General features: G+C 42.9%; 1 protein-coding gene across 17 annotated transcripts in view; it reads right to left on the bottom strand.

Annotated features, from left to right (window-relative positions):
* The window catches only part of ncam1a (neural cell adhesion molecule 1a), a 174,214-nt gene that overhangs the window by 45,112 nt on the left and 106,114 nt on the right, over positions 1–22,988 (bottom strand). For all 17 annotated transcript variants that reach the window (XM_030361338.1, XM_030361336.1, XM_030361337.1 and 14 more), the window contains exons 2-6: positions 8,694–8,768; positions 7,103–7,309; positions 6,412–6,555; positions 4,496–4,633; positions 4,024–4,141 (exon numbers count right to left, since the gene is read on the bottom strand). In XM_030361338.1, coding sequence (XP_030217198.1) covers positions 4,024–4,141; positions 4,496–4,633; positions 6,412–6,555; positions 7,103–7,309; positions 8,694–8,768 — 682 coding nt within the window. The remainder of the gene's footprint in view (positions 1–4,023; positions 4,142–4,495; positions 4,634–6,411; positions 6,556–7,102; positions 7,310–8,693; positions 8,769–22,988) is intronic.

The raw sequence follows: 22,988 nt of genomic DNA, 5'->3' as shown, positions 1-22,988 counted from the left end.
AGCCCAATCCGTAACATTTCTAAACCCATGTTCAACCGCTGCCGCTGCTCGTGTGATGAAAAGCGCTCTTCAATTGTCCTCAAAGACTCCTTAAGCCCTGAGAAGCACCGCCCTTTGTCTGCGCGTAACATCCCAGCAATCAGCCCGGGCCCCACTTCCTCCTACTCTCTGAGTCGTTTGTGGACCGGGGGGGGCAGAAATGCTACAGTGTACGTTGCGACACAACGTAAGTGACAGGGCAGATGAGACAACCGTCGCAAATTAAAATGAATGCTAGACCTTTAGCCTCCAGTGCTCTATCTAGCATCGCCACACTGACTCTGCGCTGACAGCTGTGACATTCACCCTTTGGTGCTAGTCGGCAGAATTTGGGGGTTTGGGTAGATCAGTAGAGCCCTGGCACTAACCAGCCATCTAGGTAGTGAAAAATAAAGAGAACTACGTAGTTGTGTCTATTTGAATGCTTGTTGATAAAAACAAACAAATTGTATCTTACTTTAATTTAATGTTGACTGCAATAGTTGTTTTAAAACAACTACTGATGCTATGTTTTGACTTCAGGGCAAATTGGATTAAACCTCAGTGTGATATAGCTTATTAAGGATATGAATGATTACGACAAAACAATTTAGCACACTATCACAACATACTCATTTTGTATAAATTCATTGGCCATTATAACCAGGGCATGACTATAATTAACACAGCATGATGAATTATTTTCCAGCCCCCAAGCTCAACAAATATTTTCAAATTTATAAGCTGAAACAAACAACTGTGGGTAACAAAATAGTCTTGGTAATGACAGTTTTTCTATTGCAGACTGCTGCTACTCGATATATTGTAGCCTTCTATCAGACACAGCCTAAAATGTAGCCATAGAAAGGAATTTTCCAAATAAGATGTCATTCGTCCCATACCCTTTTGCTATACTCAAATTATTCAACACTTAAAGATGAACTGAACTGAAATAATCAACATCGATAACGTGTTAGTTATGACCATTATAAAAAAAAAGACTAAAAAAAAACTTAATAAATCAATATATAGCTTTTTTTTTGCAACAAAAGCAAATGGGTCTGTTAGTATTAGAGCACCGACATTTTCGATGACGTCACTGGCATGGTAGGACTAGGTCGTTAATACAGACACGCGAACGTCTTCTACACTCCACGGCGGAAAATAGTGTTTTTAATATGGCTGGTTACGCGTTTGAGCTTGTGAGGGACATGCCTGTAGTGTCCAACTACCACCCGGTGGAGAGGGATCAATTTCAGGCTCCAGCTCCACCTTCGGCTCGTGTGGGTGTGAGACTGATGTGCGTGTGGGTGCTGCCGGAGCGTGGACACTGCCGTTGAATCGGTCTGCTGCCGAGAAGTCCCTGTCAACCTTGACCATCTAATGATGGGATTAGGTTGCATAACCATGCATAGGGCATTTTGGATGCTGTGTGGCGAGAGAGGTTTTGGAAGTGGCCATGCTCTCTCTAAGGGACGTCCGAGCTGAGACGCTGGAGCGTACCATAAATAGCAACCACAAGTCAAAAACGATCTTTCCCCCTCCGTTTTCCTATGATGTGTTTCAGGAATATCTCCATAAAGACGTACTCATTGCGGAAAACGCATCGAGCTGTAGTACCATATTCAAGGCAGTACCATATTCAAGGTTCTCCACAAAAAAAAGTGGAGCGCATCAAGCCTGCGCGCATCCAGCCTTTGCGCCGCTGTATAAAAACATTGAAGTCGAGGAGGAGATAGCAGTTGTTTAACCTTTTAGATTGAGTAGAAATACTTTTTAATGTACAGTTGGTAATTAAATTGACCAAGGGGCAAAATAATAATAATAAAAAATACTGCAGCTGTCAACGCAACTCTAACGTCGCTTCAGGCGTCCACACGAATACTGACACGAAACCGCATAGGTCCGGTTTTATTTGAAACCACCCTGGGACCATGGACCTATTAAAGAACATGGTTTATTATCGGCCTAATAACATGGTTAATAAAGACGTGGTTTCACCAAAAAATCGGTTCCGTGTGGACGGGACCTGAAAGACATGTTAGATGCACTTTGGGAGATACACCCGCGGATGAGAATAGATGCGAGGCGGAATCACGAGTATCACTTTTACTTTAGGTGGATTGGAGGTTTACCTTCTGGTGGATGTTGATGGATATTGCACAGATGGATATTGCACAGATACATCTTACTATGAAACTACTATCTTCAAGTTTAACTCCCTTTGCATCAGCAATCGGCTAGACGGCGAACATCAGGGTGAGTAGAAAGAGACGTTTGTGGAACTTCTGTTTACAGACCCGCCGTAGTTTAATTAGCAGCTTGGAAAAATAGATCTGTGATATAGTCGGAGAGTAATAGTTTATACACTTTATGGTCGGAGTGCTAGCTTGTGGAGATTTACATGACAGGGGCTATCGGAGGGTTAGCCAGTTTTAAGGCTGCCAGCCATGTATTAAGGGCTGGTTTCCTATTCAAAAGTAGCCTGTTGAAATGTATGATTACCCCAGCTGCCTTGGCCCTATACAATTCAATACTGCAGCCAGGGGCAATGCAGTATGATCCTCCTGTATACCTGGTTGTTTGCTTTTCCGTAGCCATTTCAGCGAGCCTCAGAGTCTGACTCATTACCAGCTATGGCTGCTAGAGCCAGAGTAGGAGTAATCCAACATGGCGGCGCCCAGTAACATAAATAACACTTTCACCGTACAAATTAATCCATTTTAGGAAGTTCAGCCATTTTTAGTTATTGTACCAATGAGAAGGCAGACAATACATCTGTTATATCAACTAAACTTCAAATTTCAGTTGAGTTCTTCTTTAACGCAATGTTTCTGAAATTCTGCTTCCGAGAAACAACTTCAGCTAATCAGTTGAACTTGAACTTCACTACCTACTTCATGGCAATTCCACCAGCAATTGCTATTTGACCCATTGTTGTTATTCTGATATTGAGACAAATCATGATCACTGTCCTATAGCGTCCATTTGTTGTGAGTCTCAATGTCTACTTCAATGCAGTTAGAAATATGGGACAGTTGCTTCATTTTGTTTATATGCTACAGGCCGAAAGACTAAATTAATATGTAACTTACTTTTAAGTATAAGATTGCTTGGGGAGTCCAATTCCTCCACTGAAAAGGGTGGAAAGTGCTTACAACTCTGCTAGTTAGCGACCTATCTCTTTTCTACATAGTTGTGGTGCGCGAATGCTGCTGAGGGAGGTAGCCTATTTGATTGATTGGCTGAATTGTCCAATCATGTGGTGATAACAAAGGAAAAGCGATACCATTGGCCTGGGGCGCACACTGGTGCGACCCGAGGGCGAATTTTCTTGTGCCAATGAAAAGCTGTCTCTGCTTGATAGACAGCAAAAAGTTAGCGAGCTTACTTCAACATGGCCGGCGCCCCTGACTTGGAGGAGGGCTTTATTTCGAATGACCAATAAATAGCCTAGCCCAAATCATTGACGTTCAGACGCATTTAAATGGTTGCTGGCAGTGACAAGGATCTCACACAATTAAACAAGGATAAACGCTCTGTTGATTTATTTCGTAATGATAATAGTTTATTAATAGTTGGCAGATATATTCAAGTGAAGATGTCACGGAGGGGCGGCGCCCTAGCGCCCCCTATTGACCCACCACCGCCACTGAGGTAAACATAGCGTTCCAATTACCCATCTGTCCATCCTTCACAACACTCTGAGTGAGTTACTATCATCATTATATCTCACAGTTCAGTGTTGCATATATTCACTCAGCAGACACTTTTATCTACAGTACCATCAATATTGGGAGCAACTACAACAAATATAAATGCACAGAAAGTCAAAACTTGAAATTTACTTAGCATCCATCTTGGTTCAAAACGATAGCCCAACCAGCTAGCTTAGAATCGAGATGGCCACTAGGTAAATAAAGCCAATGCAATCTGTCTTGAATAAATCGTAGGGGTTATGCAAGCGGTTGGAAACATATGTCATAAAGAGAGTTGTTGATTTACCGAGCCCAGGTGACGGTGGGTTCGGGGAAACCATCTGCGTCGCACGCCAACATGGCGGAGGTGCCGATGTCGGCCGTGGCGTTGACCTCCGCCTGGCGGATACGGATGGTAGGAAGCACTGGGAGGAAAGGAGATTATTGTTTCAGACATTTATTATGGGAAAGATAACTTTTAAACTTTTATTTACTCAAGGTAAAATGGTGAAATAAGCCTTCTATTTATTTTGCCAGTTAATCTTTGAGATAAAAAATATATGCCTATGTGCATTCTGATTTTATTTCACAGGGTAGTTATTATTCAGTGGAGTCTGGGAACGAGTAATATAGTATATATATATTTATATATTCTCTTTTATTCAGATATGCTGATCATATTCTGATCTGAGAGGGCACCGGGAGCAGCAGAGAATGAGGGGGTGTGTGTGTATGAGCACGTGCGTGTGTGCATACATGTGTGTGTGTGCTGCGCTCACCATTAATAACCACCTTGATGGCCCTAAAGTCGATCTCTCCCCTGGCCATCACACGCGCCTCACATGTGTACATGCCTTCGTCGGTCTTCTTGATGCCTCGGATCTGCAGGTGGGCGTTCTCCATGATCTTGAAGCGCACTGAAAATACATGAGGACCGGCATCACAGCCATTACAGTCGCCGACTACGGAGGTGACTCAAATCAGGCTAAACGTGGAGACTAAAGAGAAACACCTAACCCTCGGGTCATGCTACGGCTATGTCTCCTCTGTACGTTTTCAAGACGTTTGAAACAGTGCTCCTATGCGAGAATATTTGAATAAAAGCAATCTTCGGGAGCAACCATACGTGGGTTACACTCTGCATACATAACATGTTCTGCATTTAAAGGCATCTTTAAATACACGGCAAGAAAAACAAAAAATCTTCCACTGAATTGTTTTGTTTCCAAACAATTCCCATGGGACCTTTCACAACAAAAGGGACATTTTGCAACGTCGGCGATGGACTGTGCAAGACGGGGAGAGCAAGGATGTTGTTTCTCCCCTCCTTGACCGTAAAAACAATTTAAATCTATTTAAAAGCCCTTGGTGTCCCTGGGCGGCCGTGCTGGGGGCTGTCTCTCTCCACCACAACGCTACAGTGCTCTTCTGGCCTGCACATGGTGCGCCGGTCAAGGAATGCACGTTCTCACAGGAGAGACCACTAATTGTAAGCGACGCGGCAGAACTCTGCCTTCTTGTGTAATCTATTTTTGCCCCCCTGCAGCACAATGACCTTAGGAGATGTCATGAATGTGGCATTGTTCACCGAGACAGTTCTCTTCATTTATTTACATTTTTTGCATGCAGTTTTTTTGTTTTGGTGTGTTAACCCCCCCCCCCCCCCCCGACATATTCTGACATCCTCAGCATATTTTTGTGGCCGAAAATACCGGAGCATGCGGTGTTCACAAGGGGGTTGTTTTTTAAAGTGTCTGCCTGGAGGTATAAATTAAGGTTGTATTGTTTTGTATTCAGATACATCCAGAGATATCTTCACATTCTGTCTCTGAGAATGGAGCGCAGTAACAACAAACTTCAATGACCATTCCTGACTTGAAATTGACTTCCCGTTCAACTTGGAATAATACAGCTAACTGCATGGAACACATATTGTTGTTTCTTTTTAATCGCTTTTGTGTACCTTTGTAAGGTGTCCTTGAGTGCCGAGAAAGGCGCCTTCAAATTAAATTTACTATTATTATTGTCTGCTTGATTGCCGAAGCAACAATCTTCTATGTGGCCCAAAGCAAATAACAAAAAGGTCATGCGTCCATTTTGGCCCTTTGGGTTTTGGATTTTGACTTTGTTAAATGTAACTACGTTACGACACTAACACCACATATTTTAGTTTTAACTCAATTTAACAGTACACAAACTGCGCCTTTTATTCATAAAGGAAATGGAGGAGGGCCGATTGTCAAGTTGATGCCTTGCCTGAGAAGCGCCTGCAATAAACCACTTTGCCACTCTTAGGGGCCCCAGTGGCGCCCATACGTAATATATAAATGTAGTTAAATGACCATTTAACCAGAAAAGCAAAACAGAGCAAACAGACACTTCAATTGCGGGTTGAGGGGAAGCAGGTTGTCACAACATTGCAGGCATGATCATGAGTTTGGTTTATGGTGTTCTTTTCAATGTGTCTTGAGTCCATATGGGTATTTTAAGTTTATTTTTAAACTGTGTGCCTTTTCCCCATGCTGAAACATAACAACTGGTTGCTTGGTAAGTTCCAAGAAGATGGCGGCTTACGTTTATTACATGGAACGTCAGATGACTTGATTGAAACCTTCTTATAAGTATACATATATACAACTAATGATTGAACATGATGGTTCATACTCTTCGTTATTTGTGACTTCATTTCTCTCACCGTCTTTGGCCACGTGGATCTTGGCTCCCTTGTGTTTCCAGAAGATGGTGGCTGGAGGGGAGCTGACCACATCGCAGACGATGTCAGCGTTATCGCCCTCGTTGAACTCTTGCAGGCTTGGAGCATTCTTGAAGCTGATCTTTTCTGTACAGAGTCATAATTGTCAGTATAAAAGTCAGCATTGAGATACATGGCTTCCTCATAGACATAGTCCTCTAATGTCACGCAGCGTGCTTAAAGTGCCTGGGAGATAATTCATATTCAAATCATGTTGCATTGCGTACAATAACATTTCAAAGTTGTAGTTCATTCTTTATATATCCTTTATATATATATATATATATATATATATATATATATATATATATATATATATGAATGACATGTTGGATAATAATGTAGAGAATGATTGTTTGCCTCTTTGCTATATTTAGCAAGCTACCATTACTTTTCAAGCTGTCAAACAAAAGCCAAGCATAAACAACATCTCTATGTTGTAGATATTTAATAACCAAATGGTTATGAAAATCCATATCAAGCATGTCGAACAAATTATTTTTGGTATATACAGGAGAACACTGCCTGTTGTTTACTGCCAGACACTTATTCCCATGGGGGAGCTGGGGCACATTTTGGATAGGGATCTAAATGGGGGAGAGGGAGCGGCGAGGGAGGGGGGAGGGGGACTCACGGAAGATCTTCACTTGGACAGTGGCCTGGGCCTCCTTGTCGGCGCTTTTGGCCACACACTTGTAGTTCCCGGAGCTGTCCACGGTGGCGTGGTAAATGGTGAGGGTGGACGTGGACTCATCCGTGCGGCTCACAAAGACGTCCTGGCTGGAGACGATCTTCTCGCCACTGGGGGCGTACCAGTCGATGTCCGTGGCATCTCCCACAACTGAAATAACCCAACCCCCCCCCCCGTTGTTTTGGTTAAAAGTGTTAAGGGAACAAAGGAAAGATAAGATGAAATAACGTGTGGAGGTGAGCTATCTTGCTGAAGGCTCCAGGACACTTCAGCGGGGAGTCCAACACCTTCTCCCCGACTCAGTCCTCGGATGATTGTAGCGTATAATTGTCTCTGTGCTATAGCGTATTAATTAAATATAAAGTAAAGGGCGACGCGGAGACGTCAGCAGATGGAGAACACAGGGAGATCGAGATTAGATTATTCAGAGCCCAGTATGAATTTGCAGGTTTTATGTGGAAACGGAAAGAAGAGGAAGGAGAAAACAGTTTGAAACTTTCTGATATCTCAGGTGTCAAAACAGCTTTCACATCGAAAAAGGAGACAAATGAAACCACTGTTGCATCACTGAAACACAAAAAAAGGGCAGACCAAAAGAGTGTGTGTGTGTGTGTGTGTGTGTGTGTGTGTGTGTGTGTGTGTGTGTGTGTGTGTGTGTGTGTGTGTGTGTGTGTGTGTGTGTGTGTGTGTGTGTGTGTGTGTGTGTGTGTGTGAATGCATGTGTTGATGCATGTTTGCATTTTAAGCGTGGGGTAACGGACATCTCATTTAACTTGTCAAGTCCCTGACAATCCCCCTTGCATCGATAAACAACACCAGTCAGCTAAGAAGTTGAATCTCCCAAATCCCAATTCGAAATGATCCACCATGCTTTAGTCAAGGGCACCATTACGTTTTACGTGCGGTTGCATACATTGACTCTCAACGCCTTTTAAATCTGACTTTGAGGGAAAAACGCTTTGGATCTGTCCTTTTCAAAAAAAAAAGGTGAAAAGAGGTAGAAAGCAGCCAGACTCAAAGAGCTTATATTAGCAGTGACAGCAGCTCAGAGTTCTCGCCAGAAGCCAGCCAGGCCAGTGCACTTTGAGTAAATGCCAATCTACTCCATCCACTGACTTGACCGTCTCTATTTCAGGCCAGAACCCTTATATTCTCCAATACCGGACAAGGGAGAATAATCTATCCACTTCAGTCAGCGCTGTTAATATCTTCTGAAGAGAACAGACATAGGGAGAGAGGAGTGGGGTAAAAAACAATTCCCTCCAGAATTCACCTAAATCCTGCCCTCCGATTTGAACTTTAGATGTCATGTGAGCAGACCCCAAGCTTCTTTCCAAATCTTCTTTTTATTTGACGCCCTAAGTTTCTTTCCAAGCTTAATTTGTTCTTAGCCTGCCCTATTGGCTGACTCCTAGTTTGCGCACTGTCTTGGCCAGGATGTTTGTCAGGTAGACTATCTATGTGTGATCCCTTTAGGGTCTGGGATGTGTGCTGTCTGAAACAACATGGTAATGTTTGCAACTAGGTACCGTACCTTCGCAGAGGAAGAACTTGGATTCTCCCACACTGATCTCTCCTTGCGTTGGGGTGATCTGCACCTGAATTGAGGCTAGACAAAGGACGACAAAAAGAAACATATGATCACATATCACTTTAGACAAGAGGCATACAGTTCAAAGGAAGCAACACATCCGTTGAATTGTTTATTTTTTGCGTTTAACAACTATTATTGTTCTCATCCCTCTCACATTACAGTGAAGGTCAATGGGAATGATTAGTAAGAGTAATAAGAGTAACCAGAAAAAAAAGTATATCATGCATAGACATATGCGGTCTAAGGCGTCGGCATACGGTTCGATACACAAACCCTCTTCGCGGCAGAAGACCATTTTTGGCAGTGCTTTTCGCATATTTAAATAACATCTCCTATAGCTCTTCATTATGCTGAATAAAGCCTCAACCCGATTTGTTTTTTCGACTCCTGCGCGCACGGAGGTAACCTCACCAAGCCCGCCGTGGGGGGATCTCTTTTATACTCCTGTCTCCTGCAGGTGCACGCCCCCTCCACTGCAGCATCATGCCAGGTGTATACAGTCGGCACAATGCTGCTCCAACCCTCTCCCCCCAATAAACGCTCAGCCAATGCATTTCATCACACCAGAGGCAGACCGTTTTTGTCACGAAGGAATGGAATATAGAGGGAAGAGTGCTTGTGTGGTGTGTGTGTGTCTGTGTGTGTGTGTCTGTGTGTCTGTGTGTGTGTGTGTGTGTGTGTGTGTGTGTGTGTGTGTGTGTGTGTGTGTGTGTGTATGTGCAGTGAGCAGTGAGCACCTTGAGTGTTAGTTAACTTTGCACCCACCCACCCAGCGATGTCGAGTTTTAAAGGAAAAAGACAGGCCACCCGGAGAATGGTAATGGGGAGAGGGAATGTAAACGGAGGAAAATCTCTGGTTTGCCTTAAGCGTTTTGGAGCCGTGCGGCGAGCCGGACGCCACAAAGGACACGTGTTTCTCCACAAAAGCAATCAGAATCTGTTGTGTCTACAGACTCATTTAGTTTGGCTGGTTTATTTTGGCCGAATACCTTGAGTGACTTTGGCAGATGATTTCGACATTCAAATAGCGGAGGCAAAATGTATTCAGGGTCCTGGAATACAGCTGTAATTCGTATTTTTTACACAATGCTTGCATGCATTTCTCGATTCTAAATCATCCATAGAAAGCTATTTCACAACCCTATACTGTACTGTCTATTGAGCTTGTTTCATTCTGCATATCCCTCTGCCCACAAGCATAATCCGACACGTTTCATCTCCAAAATGTGTTTCATATATTCTTTTCTTATCATCCGGTAACAAGATAAGATGGGGAATGAGTGTGAGGCTTTAGTTTACTTTAACACTGAGCCAAATGAGGAAGGCTACTGAAAAAATTCAAAAATATATATTCACCATCATCTCTTTGAAGTCTAGAGACATAGGAAAATACATTAAGAAGTTCACAACCCTGCTAGAAAGACCTTTCCCATCATGCACTTCCACATCACAGACCGACAAAAAAGACTGGCTGTCTTGTCCTTTGACATCTCTCTCAAACCAGAGCTACTCTGAACACTGCAGGGGTTCTGGAAAGTGGGTCTCATATGGAGACACCTGAGCACCTTCACCCACCCCAGCTGAGGAGGGGGGGCCGGGAGTATACCGTCTTTCAGAGGGTTGCCAATCAAACCACAGATTCAAACAAACACCATAATGACGACACAGCCTGGGCCCGGAAACCCACAACTGCAATCGGCGGAAGTGCGCCTGGATGGATCCTGTTTAGTTATGGAGATATTCTACTGATGACTCTGTGATGAGCTTCATGAGTGGAAGTGCCTTACCGAAGGGAAAGAATCTTACACTCATTAAACTCATTTTAATAAGTGCATCTCTACAATGGCCAGACATTAGGGCTGTGCAATTAATCGAATTTCGATCGCGATATCGATTTTGGGGTCAAACGATCTCCAAACTCGTATAATCGAGTTGAAACGATTTGACATTTTCCGTTTTACAGTAGGCCTAGAGAGTTTCTGAAAGTTTATGAAAGAGACGCGCATGCGAAAGCATTCAACGCGGCGAAAGGGAGTACAATCTAACAGACGTGCTGCATCAGGAAGTATGCCGTTGGCAGGAGGCGGGACATGCCAGTGAACCGCCAATCAGCAGCATCAACTGTTGACAGACATGTTGGAGTAGACCTACCGTGTGGAATATTAAAGTTTAAGTAACGTTAAAGTTTGATGAACGATAACAAGCTCCTATAGCAGACTTTAACTAAGAGTTCTTTGAGGCAGAACTGCCAAGTACATCTTGTTTATGTATTTCTGTTTAACAACAATATGATTTTTATTAGCCATGTGTTTGTTATGGCTTTGTGACTTTTAACTTTGCTATGGAGAAATGCTGGGACCGTTGTTCTCTAGACATTAAATAGGGAATGTATTATTTCAGTCGAGTCATTCGTCAGTGCATTTGGCTGAATATATTGTATTCATGAAATGTTTTATAAAAATCAAATGTTAGATTCAGAATGTTGTGGCAGACAGTACACTTACACACGAAAAAGGTTTTATTTTGGATACTTACACGTGTTTCTATGTCATAATTGATTGTGTCAATAAATGCATGTTTTCAAACTCAAAAATAATCGTTTGAATAATCGTGATATCAATATTGACCAAAATAATCGTGATTATGATTTTTCCCATAATCGAGCAGCCCTACCAGACATACCTACCAGTCTTTATAGTTTACTCCTGCTGGCGGAGTTTGTATCAGCCAAAATGCTCACAGATCCCCGCCTGCAGCAGCACCATGAGTCAAAAACATGTAGTAGTTGATTTTTGAGAAAAACAATGTTGTTATTGGCATCATTGTGATTATAATAATTGTATTATTATAATTATTATTACTGAGATACTTCTTGTTATTATCCTTCCTGTTATTATCCCTGTTATTATATTATTGTTCAGTATACCATGCCCATGGATTTCCATATGCTATCAATACATTATTTTGACAATGTTGGCGACCTTCTCCTTCAATCCATCTTGTGTTACCACAGGGTCCTGCTCAGGGAACAGGGGACCACGCCACCTTCATGAGAATGAATGGCTTCCTCATCACAGAGAAACCCACAGGCCTTACACGGGCCCCACCGACCCGAACGTGTTTGCTTTTGTTAGCAAGGAGGTAGATACAAGGAAAACAACATATCTATTACTTCACCTCAGCCCAGATCCCAGATACCACCCCACCAAACTGTTCCTTCACCAAAGACTAAAACAACAACGAAGGGGAAAAAAGGAGGGGGTAAAAGCTAGCTGATAGTATCTGCAAGACTGAGAAACAACAGGGAGGGGATCGGGCTGCTTGGGAAAGATAACTCCTCTCCGGACTGTTTGCTTGGAGTGTACATATCAAAAAAAAAAAAAAAAAAAAAAGAACTGAGATGTAACCAGAAGGTAGGAAATGCAGAGGGGTCAAGAGGTTTGGCAGAGTGAGAACAAGCTACGTCTCTGTTCTGTTCCTCTGGAATTACTGAACTGGGTCCGTCGATTTGTATCTATGATGGCCTTGGTATTGGTAGATTTTCCAAAAGTCTGCCGCCTGGGCTTCGAAAAGGTGTACAAAGAGGGAAGTAAATGGGGATTTGAAAAGGTGTTGGGAAATCAATAACCTGTTTTTTTCCTCTACCCAGTTAAGAAGTCAGCAACGGAAATATGTTGAGGCTATAACGCAGGATGTTCATTTTGACCATTTCCCGTTTGAATAGTTACTGTAAACCGGAGGTTGTGGTTTGTTTTTGATGTATTGATGTCAAATATCAATATTAGTTTTTGAGGCAGCATCTGCAGAATTTCATATTTTGAATTTGATTATTAGCGGAAATGTTTCGGCGAGTGTTTTGTTGAAATGGAATGAACAATTTTATAGTCCACAAGGAATGGCTGTTTTTGGCACATTGTAAAATCTGATTCTTGTTTAATATTTTCTCCATGATTCCACCTATATACGTGGTTTCCTTTTTTCTTTTCAGGAAAAGCACTTCATCAAATAAAAGGTGACCACATTGGGGTGGGGAATGCTTCTCAAACAAGAGGCTTTCAGGGAGATTTCTTTTTTGGGGGGGGATTGTAAGTTAACAAGAGGGATGAGAAAAGAACAGCTTGCTTTGGCCAACGAATAAGCTTAGATTATAAAGGTATCTGGGCCTTTATGTGTTCAATCATCATAACACCCTCCCTAATCTCTCTCTCTCTCTCTCTCTCTCTCTCTCTCTCTCTCTCCCTCTGTTCTTCTCTCTCTCACACATACAGAGCTTGTTCTACAAGAAGCTCTCTCACAGGGGGATTTTAAACACCTTTTCCTCCTAACCACTGCTGACGAGAGTCCTTATTTATTGTCCCGCATTTAACATCTTAAGTTAACGTAGATTGTAGCAACAGCACCATCTCTGGTGAAATTGTAGCCACTGCAGTTGTGGTTTCAAAAGTATTATTTGCCAACCAGGAGTGGTGTTAAAAAGCTTGTGAGAAGCTATTTAAAAGTATACCCGATAGTGGCATCACACATTTCATCATTCATAGCTAATCAACATCACCCCTCGTAGAAATTGAGGGGGCCTTAACTTTAATCAAACCTTCAGTGAAGTGAAAAGGTTGCGGAACTCAGGTTTAAGATTTCAATAAATAGTGACGTTGTGATTAAGACCGAATGATGTCACTGGGCTAAACTGTGGAACAACCCAACTGCATTCATCAGATCTTAGAAACCCAAACTTCTATGTGTGAATAAAATGAGCCCAAAAGACTGACGTTGGGACTGCGGGTCAATATATAGTAGCAAAATAATCATTGCAGATAGTTATGCCTTCATAAAGAACATTAAACGGTCGATCCACAGAAATTCTGAGAAATTAACCTGAGGGTTAAGAGCCAAGGTTGGAGGCAGAAGACCAAAAAGGTCTCAGTCATTCACCCAAATCCATAGTGAGGCCAATTTCTTCCATGTATATCCTTCTGTCGATATATATATCGCATCAAGAAATAACCATCTGGAGAGCCAATTAGAGCGTCCCTGGACACCCACACACACACCACTGCATCCAAGGAAAACAGTTGCCTGTGTCAGATGCTAGCTAAACTGGCATCACAGAGCCATTATTTCCATCAGCTGTTCAGCTGCATCGCAGTTCCCACCAGCCCCTCTCAACCGTCAGTCAGTGTGTCAAAGAAGCACATTTTATTCTTCCAGCCTCTGACTTGCTGACCAACACTATACAGATTAACATCATATTGACTCAATGGTGTGCATTTTGCTAAAATAGAACACATGGCAAATGCAGTGGAAAAACCCCACAAAGGTCTGTACAGGAGGCCTGCTGCAGCCTACTGGATAGCTTTGTCGGCCGGAGCTTATGACCCACATCCACCATGCAGATTGATTTACAACCCACGTACAGGCATAGCATCAAAATGTGTGCGTGCAAATTGGATGCATTCCGAGTTTGCTTGTCTTTCGGGGGGTTGTGTGTGTTTGTGGGGTTAGGAAAGCAACCTGTGGCAATTTACATTAGCCGGTGATCTCTTAATGTGCCGATAATTTCTTTCTCATCTTCAAGTGCCGTCAACGACGCCCCCCCCCCCTCTCCCCTCCGGTGGTTTGTGAAGGTTTTAAACAGTGATGGGAGGGGCGGGGATTATAGAGTCCACCATTTTCCATGTAACCATGTTTTTTTATCTCCAACCGCTTGGCTTTGAAACAGCAAGTTTCTTTGATTTTTTTCCCCCTCAATTATGTAAGCGGCTGCTCGGTATATAGGTTATAGCGTCTCCAGCGTGTCCTAGGGCAAACAAGCCAGAACTCTTTGGTTGTGTTTAGCAAGCCTGTCAAACTTCGACACTGCTTGTTCTTTTTTATGTTTGGGGAGGGGGTGTTATTTTTGCTTCGTTCTTTTGGGGGGGGGGGGGGGGGGGGGGGGGGGGGGGGGGGATATTGAGCATGAGCTGCTTAGCGCCACATTGCAGCGAGGCAGCCCTCGGCCCCTGAGTCTGGTTTCATTTCAACAGTAGCGGGGTCGGTGGGGGGGGGGGGGGGGGGGGTCCCCTTATCATGCGAGTCATGTCCCACCCAGAGCACACTGCGAGGAGCTCCCACAGCGGCAGGCAAAGTCACTGCTCTGGCATCACACTGGGGAGCTCGTATTATATGGTGTGGGATGAAGGGGAGGAAAGGAGGACAAATGACAGCGCGTCTAAAGGAGCTTCTGTAGCGATGCTGTATGCTAGCTCAAACTGTTCTCCCGATCCACCGAAGCAGGGAGCAGGTTGTAGTGGTTCAATGGCTCGTATTTAAGGTTATACAGGTCTGCGTGCTGCTATGCTAAGAGAGAGATTATTACCGCAAAAGAGCAGAGAGGATCTGAATCTCATTCCCAATCTCTTGTGCCAGCAGTTGTTCCAAGCTGTCAAAGTATGTTTAGCACAACATTAACGAACACGATGATAAAGTGAATTTGATATTATTATTTTCATATGCGGTACTCATTGTTGTGAGTTTTGACCTTATGTCCCCATTCAAAGCAAGTTCCATCGATCTAATGTATTATCCAAACCGCAGACGGAGTAATGTTTCATTTCTTCGCCAGTGCATTACCTTGCATTGATCATTTTATATAATAGTCACTAAAGCAAGAAAGCTTATCCGATACGACGCCATAACAACTTATCAATAAAGCTTTCATCTAATAGAGAGGGTTCATTACAGCCCACTTCATACCTATTTCCAAAAGAAAAAAGTACAGAAATAAGTATGTCACAGTTCTTTGGAAAATATGATTAGGCCAGTATCTTCCATTCACAAGAAACTGTCATCCCATCCACAAGGTCAACAACAAAGTGCCTCCATCAGTCATCATTAACCCTGGGACTGGCGTCCCAAAAAGAACACGTTGACTCGCCACTCCGAACACACTCTATACGTGGTGAGTGGGCGGATGTCAAGCCTTAATCAAGTTGACATTGATATGTTAGCGACTAAGAGCGTTGGCCAACCCGTGTCTTTTAGTGGTTTGCCGTCATAGCTCTGTCAGGATTAGGCCCGCTGCCATCCGTGGCTCTGCGCAGCTCCAATCCACTGAGACATGTTCCAGAAGGGACCGTTTGACATAAACGAAGGCAAGAACACGTTCCTGGAAACAACCCCCTTTTTTGTCTTTTGCAGCGTAAGTGTCAGGGCTGAGATGCACTTGAGGCCCGAGCTCCATTAACAAGTGAACTGGCCACTAATGGTGTATTCAAAGCAATCTGCAAACTTTCTTGCTTCGCCTTTCTTTGAAAGGCCAGCTTTTTAATCAGGAAAATTTAAAAAAGAGGTGCTCCAGAAAGTGGCGTGAAACTTAGGCGTGACTATGAGAAGTACTGAAGCGTGACCTCTTAATGAAATGATGTTGTAGGACAGTGGTTACAATCGCATGTGAATGGGCTCTGTGCTACTCATTGACAAACGCTGTAATTTTGTCTCCCTGGTAGGCGATAATAGACGTTTCTAGATGCTCTCACAAACTCCCTCAAGATTAGTGCCTCTGTTACTTCCCATGCTCTGTATACATGTCTATATTTTTAGCAGCAAGACAATTATAATTAGTATGCGTAATAGAGGCTTCAAATGTAATGATACAGAGCAAGGCCGCTTTGCCGAAAAAGAAGAAGCTTGAGGCTTACTGGTGCTCTAGCAGTCAGCGTGCTGTTAACCACCCGAGCCTCATTCCTAACACGGTTTAGTTTGTCATCATGTTCCCCCATGCTAACGACTTTGCTCAGTTATTGAAGCTGCTGTTTACATTAAGATGAGTTACATTAAGATGAGTCTGTCATAAATATATGGCCTGTTAAGCCCTTTGAGACTGTAATGGTGATTAAGGGCTATACAAATAAAATTGAATTGAATTGAATGAGTTTAACTCCATAATGACCCACTACCTTTTCACAATTAGCTAGTTTGAACACTTGGCCCAGCCAAGTGTTTTAAAAGCATGTTTGTTTTGGATTTTTCAATGAGCAACACACTTCTTTCACCCTTTAAGCCCTGACCACATGGGGAAGTAGCTCTACTGTTTTTGCCAATGGGAGTCACCGGGTGTGAGGAGCGAGAACGCGGCCAAGAGACCCGGGGGCCCATAACAACAGCTTTGATCCATCACACTTATGAAACCACATTTAAACACAGGAAGTGGCTCTGGGATTAAACAACTTCAAATAAGTGCCTTTCTAGATAGAAAAAGTAAACCAAAGCATTGGCGACAACAAGGAAAGAGTGCTTAGGCAGTGTTGTGACATATCATCTCGAAGGAGCCAGACCAAATGTCTCAAATATAATCCTATTAAGAACTACCTTCAGGAGTGTCTGCGCGTGCGTGTCTATGTTTGTATTGCCCGGTCAAACAGTTTGGGATTATATACCAAGCGTCAAAATCTTTCATATACTGGTTGCTCTGTTTAATGTTTATTTTTACTTGGTCTGGACATTATTATAGATGTTTGCCATCCTTGAGTTGCCTGCAGAGAATCTTTTATGTTGAAATGTTTGAATTGAGTTTTAATGTGGGGAAAACAATAGTCCATATTTTGATCCATTTCTACTATTCAAAGAAAGAAAAAAACTAAAGCAAAAGCCGCAACACAACTGCAAAATTCCACAACATAATAACAGAAGTGAGCATCAACGGATGTTGACGATGAAACGGTCCGACCATTTGCCTACACATGTGGAAGAGGCTTTTCCTTGCCCACCTAAGCTTCAAAAAGCATTACGTTAGATGGCAGGACACATAAAAAGGAAAATATAAAGATATTGTACAACATTGCTCATTTTAGACAATCACATAGAGAGTAATCATTGCTAGCTATCAAACCACATATAACTTAATTTTCAAGGGGCCGAAGTTTCCTCCTCCACATGTGTAGGCAACTAGTCTGCCAGCAATACTAGACGGCCAACTTCTTGTCGATCAGTTGAAGTTTGCTTCTATTATGTTAGGCTTCTGCATTTGTGTTTTGGATTTTGCATATGTCTTTTCAGTTAATATGCTTGTGGATTTTGAATATGCATTTGAATATGTGTTTTGGATAGTCAGTTTGTTCGACACGTCTCACCCACCATTTTCTTTCATTCACTTTTTTTTTTTGGAAAAGATCAAATTAACAGCAATTTAAAAAAAATGATAAAGCGTTTTGACCTTTTCCCCAAAAAAATAACGATCTGGAAAAGGTCAAGCCTTTGGTTCAAAAGCTTAGTGTTGTATTTGTTTTTGTCTGTTTTACCTTGGGAAGGTATAAGTAAGGTAAGGTATAGTAAGGACAAAAAATGGTTCTATCCAATTAATCAGAGTGTAAATTAAATGCAGCAGGTGTGTCTTCTTATCCATTAATCATGGTTGGCTTTGCACTATTCCCTCCCCCACCTGGTGATAAATCCTTCAACGTTGCATTATAAAACACATTCTTTCAGGAACAAAAAAAAAGTAGGAGCTGTCTATGATTTTGTTTGGAAATCTCCCCTCTACAGAAATTATTCACAGTGGAGTTAATAGCCAGTTAACTTTGACAGTGACCAGCATGAATAGCTTAAGAAGTGTTTTGTACATGCTGTTCTATCTGCTGTTGGAAACCCAGCTGCTTTCATCTCCGTCCAGCAAAAGTAAGGGTCAAGATGTCCAACTGGATCATCTTGTTCAGATAAACTCGCAACCTTTCTTATCCCATCTCTGTCTAACGCCTTCCTTCCGTCTTTAGCCTAGACATTGTTTAATATCTTGGAATTCCTTAGGCCTGGGGTTTCAGAAACAATACAAATAAAAAATGAAAAGTTGAGAGCAGACTTGGATGCTATTCACAAAATGCTTCCATAAACCCAGCGGAGGTTTTCACTGGTAACTTTCTCAGTGATGTGTTTCCCCAAAGCAGAGGCATTGGATCTCTAAGATCCATGAAGGGATTCCCATTGGGGTTCACCAAAGTCGATATAGTGTACAACACAATGTAGACACCTTCAAAAGCAGGGCTGCAAAGCAGGCAATAATAAATAGAAATGTAGGAGTGAGTGGGTGAGTGAGTGAGCGAGTGATGGAGCAACCGAGTAGTATATCAAATGTTCTTGGACCTCTCACAGATTTGTTTTCCCTTTTTTATTTTCTGCCATCGATTAGGCGTTGCCTCTAAAATCGTTGGGCCTGCACCTTAATTAACTAATGAGGGCAGGAGGAGAGACCCTGGTGAACCCGACCTCTTTGAACCCCTGCGACTCTATCTGCAAGTCAGCAGCTAAGACACAGAGCAGCTGAAGGCCTGTCTTGCATACTAATGGTACATATTACATACAGAAAAGGCCACTCCTCGACAGCTTGAACATAGAAACATAAAGGCTGAAAATCATGTTCGTAACATTGCTGTGTTGAAACTATAAACTTTACAAAATGCATTACTATTGTGTACATTTGGTGTTCTTTTGAAAGATTTCGAAGTGCATAGAACACAAAACTCTTAAAGAAACGAAATAAGCCTAAATATTTCATTTCCATTTCACCAGAGAGAGCCATTAGACATTGAGAACTGTGTCGACATAGTCTACTATAATCAGCACATGAATAAAAAATAAATGACAAAATGCCATCAGTCATTTGTATGGGACCATGTTTGTGTTACTGAATGGTTTCTCAGTGCAATTATATAATTATAGCTTAGGGATCCTTATGCCATTCTCAGTAATTTGAATGACTCCACAGGTTGCTTGTGTATAGTAAATTGCGTTTCCACCCCCAACCCTTCTCCCCAAACCCCCATTTCCGTTTTGAAGGCTTGACATTAAAATTGGACGGATGGGATAAGTGGAATCCAAACAAACCCCCTTATTTGCTGAAATTAATCTTGAATAATATATATGATCGTATCTGAAGTAAACATCAGTAACTTTGACTGTTACTGCTTCCAAGAGCTAGACCCTGGTGTTGACGCAATAGCCGGCTAGGTATTGAGGGTCCAATGAAATGTGCACATGCATGCTTACATGAAGGATGATCATACAGAAACGCAAGACAGCTTAATGTGAAAATAAAATTCCCTCTCGATTAAAGAAACAAACATGAAATGAACACATACTTCTTCTCTTTGTTAGCTCATTCGCACATTCACAAGAAGAGCTATGTCCTATAGACATCAATTCATGCATTATTTTGCATCCAAATCTAATCTACGAAACTTCAAAGAGTGATTCTGATTACTTAAATCATGTCAAACATTTCCACAATCAGAGCATGGTTCCCATTCCCCTAATTATAAGCCTCCAATGACCTAACAAGCAGCAGGGGAATGTTTATGGTCACTTTTAGTGTTGCCCTTGTCTATATTAATATTCTGTATTGATATTATATTAATATTCTAATATTGTTTTTACATATGCCGTGCATTTGAAGTATATTTAATATAGCCCAGGCAGTATTTAGGACACATAGATCTATCTATATAGATCTATATAGATGTATCCATTTATATATATATATCTTTATAAATATATAGATCTATATTTAAAGTCATAAAAGGAGCATCTGGTGGAACCATTCCCTTCATCCATCCTTAGCTTCTCCAGTAAACGGATTCTGAGCGTCTTTGGAGCGGCTATGTGTCATGTTCTCCTTAATGGGCCACCGGTTCCATCTGAATTGTTGACAGTGGCTAAATGACCCGGGAGGCCATTTTGGCAGCGGTTGGTCTCGATAAACTTCCAAACTTTCCCCTCCTACTCACTGAGCCTTTACTGATGAAACCCATTCAATTCAAAGGACTTGTAGCCGTCTTTCATAAGTGGCTGTGGTTGTTATGCTTCCTTTTTTCTTGATATATCTTCAAGGCGACTCATCTGCCTTGATGTTAGTTGTCTAAGTGCAGGACATTTACAGAGACAATATGCACCCATTCTGTGTCGCCTTTCCAGAAGCCACCAATGTTAAAGGAGGCAATGTGAATCACCATCAATGCCACCAACATAATATGTGTGAGACGGAGACAGAGACAGAGACAGAGAGAGAGAGTGGGAGAGTGAGAGCGAGCAAGAGAGCGAGAGAGATAGGGTTAAGGTAGAGATATGAATACCACCTACTGATCTACTGAGAACATAATTGCTTGAACAGTAGCCGGCAGCATCAGATGACGCAGACCCTACAAACCTTCATTTACATCCAAATCCAGTCCTCTGATGCAGATGGTATGTTTTGCGCTTGTGAGTCGACTGTTTATTATACAGTCATTTATCACAAGAGTGGCAACCCCAATGGCCTTGAGCCTTCAAATTCAAATGCCATTTGCTGACATTCCAACTGCTAGCCGTAAGCCCTCAATCAGACAAGGAAAAACTAGAAACACGATGGTGGGTTGGGTTTGGGGGAGGGGGGAGCACCTGTGGGAGAAAGAGATTGCTTGGACTGCCATAGCAGCCGATTCAGCGTTGGGGAGACCATATGATAACAGACATATCGTTGAAACAGAACAACAAGCTGACAGGCAACCAAGAAATGGCGGCACCAGGAGAAGCAATAGCAACGTATGGATGCTAAATCAAAGAGCACCCATAGTAGGCAGACCACAAACCAACACCTAGTCTATAGGAGCAGCCGCAGACAGCAAGCCAAGCTTCCCACTGTATGTGTGGGCTGTACATTTGGGAACAAAGCGTGTGTATGTATACAAAACAAATCCCCCAGAAACTACACAAACATGTCCTTCTCTTTTAGATTAGGAGGAGGAGATTTGAGACTGCCTGTCTGCCTTGTCTATTTCTATCCCAGCCACTCTCTTGCTTTTTCGGTTCTAGGTCAAGGAGGTACTTTCATCATTTGTGTCCGTACAGGCTAATGATGAGCAGTGTTGTGACATTTATGTATGATACTCTTGTGCCAAAGTGAGAATTAATGGTGATGGGTAGCCTCGCGAGGAGAGGAGGCAGGAGGAAAGGGGGGGGGGGGGGGGGGGGGGGTAGAGGGACAGAGAGAGAGCGAGAGCAGGAGGAGCAAAGTTGAGGGGGCTGTCGGAGACAAATTTAAGTAAATTGGGCAAAGAACTGGAATGTCTCTCAATGGGGTAGAACTGGGGGGCTTTATCCCAAGCAAATATCATACGTTTGACTCAAGACTAGTGAATAATCATTGGATAAAGACATTTATGTTACTGATATATAGGGAGCATCTGTCTACAGACAGTCTATTTTTGGCAGAGAACTGGGGTGAATAGTACTTTGGTTGCAGCTTAGTCCACAAGGGACCCCGCCACTGCGCACGCACACACACACGCACACACTGACAAACACCAGATCGCACACAGCCCTGCGACAAGGTTTCCATGGCATTCCCGAAGATAGGAATTTAAACATAAATCCCACCAAATCCCTCTCAGTTTCGCTTTGCTGCCTTTGAGGCCTGACTCAAAAAAATCATTCACCAACCCATTCCTCTCTGTGTGGACACACCATACACCCACAAACACACACACCCGTACCCGTACCCACACTCCACAGCACTCATCTCTGGTGTGAGATGTTTTTTGAGTATCATCCCCCACCCCACGGAACGCACTGAGAGACTTCTCGAGCTTCGCCGGGCGAAAGCTCCCATGGACATACCAGCGGGTAGAGAGCCATGAAAGAGGAGGAATGTTGTGGAGAAAGCAACACCACAGCCGCCTGAGATGCAAGCCGGAGCCAGGCTTGATAATTGAGTGGAACTCCCGCTGGCTGCTCCAGATAGTGCACAGAGCGCTTAGATAATTGAAAAACGCTGAGAGCTCGCCTCTTAATTGACTGCTGTCAAGCCGCAACTTTTTCCCTTTGCTTTTTTTCCTCGCACAGAGTCACCCGTTTTACTTGCGACTCAAGAGCTACCCCCAAAACCCAGATAAGATAGAACAGTTTCGTTCCTTTTCCTGCCTTCTTTAGCAAAAACACCAACGAGACATTGATCTGTAAGCACTTTAATAAAGAAGAGACAGACTACAACCGGTTGCTTCCCTCCTCCACCCCCCCCCCCCCCCCCCCCCCCCCCCCCCCCCCCACACACACACACACCCTCCTGCCTGAGAGAGTTGTTTAAAGGGAGCGAATCGTAATGAACAATTTACTGGCTATCACTCTGCTGAGAGACCATTTTCCCCGTCGCCCCTAAAAAGGGAGTTGTCTGCGCTGTGGAGACGCTGTGTGTATCTGTCACAGAGAGCTCGACTATCCCTTTGCAGCTGGAAGAGG

The sequence above is a fragment of the Gadus morhua genome, chromosome 7 (assembly GCF_902167405.1).
Source record: "Gadus morhua chromosome 7, gadMor3.0, whole genome shotgun sequence".
Lineage (NCBI taxonomy): Eukaryota > Metazoa > Chordata > Actinopteri > Gadiformes > Gadidae > Gadus > Gadus morhua.
This window is presented reverse-complemented; position numbering and strand designations above follow the sequence as displayed.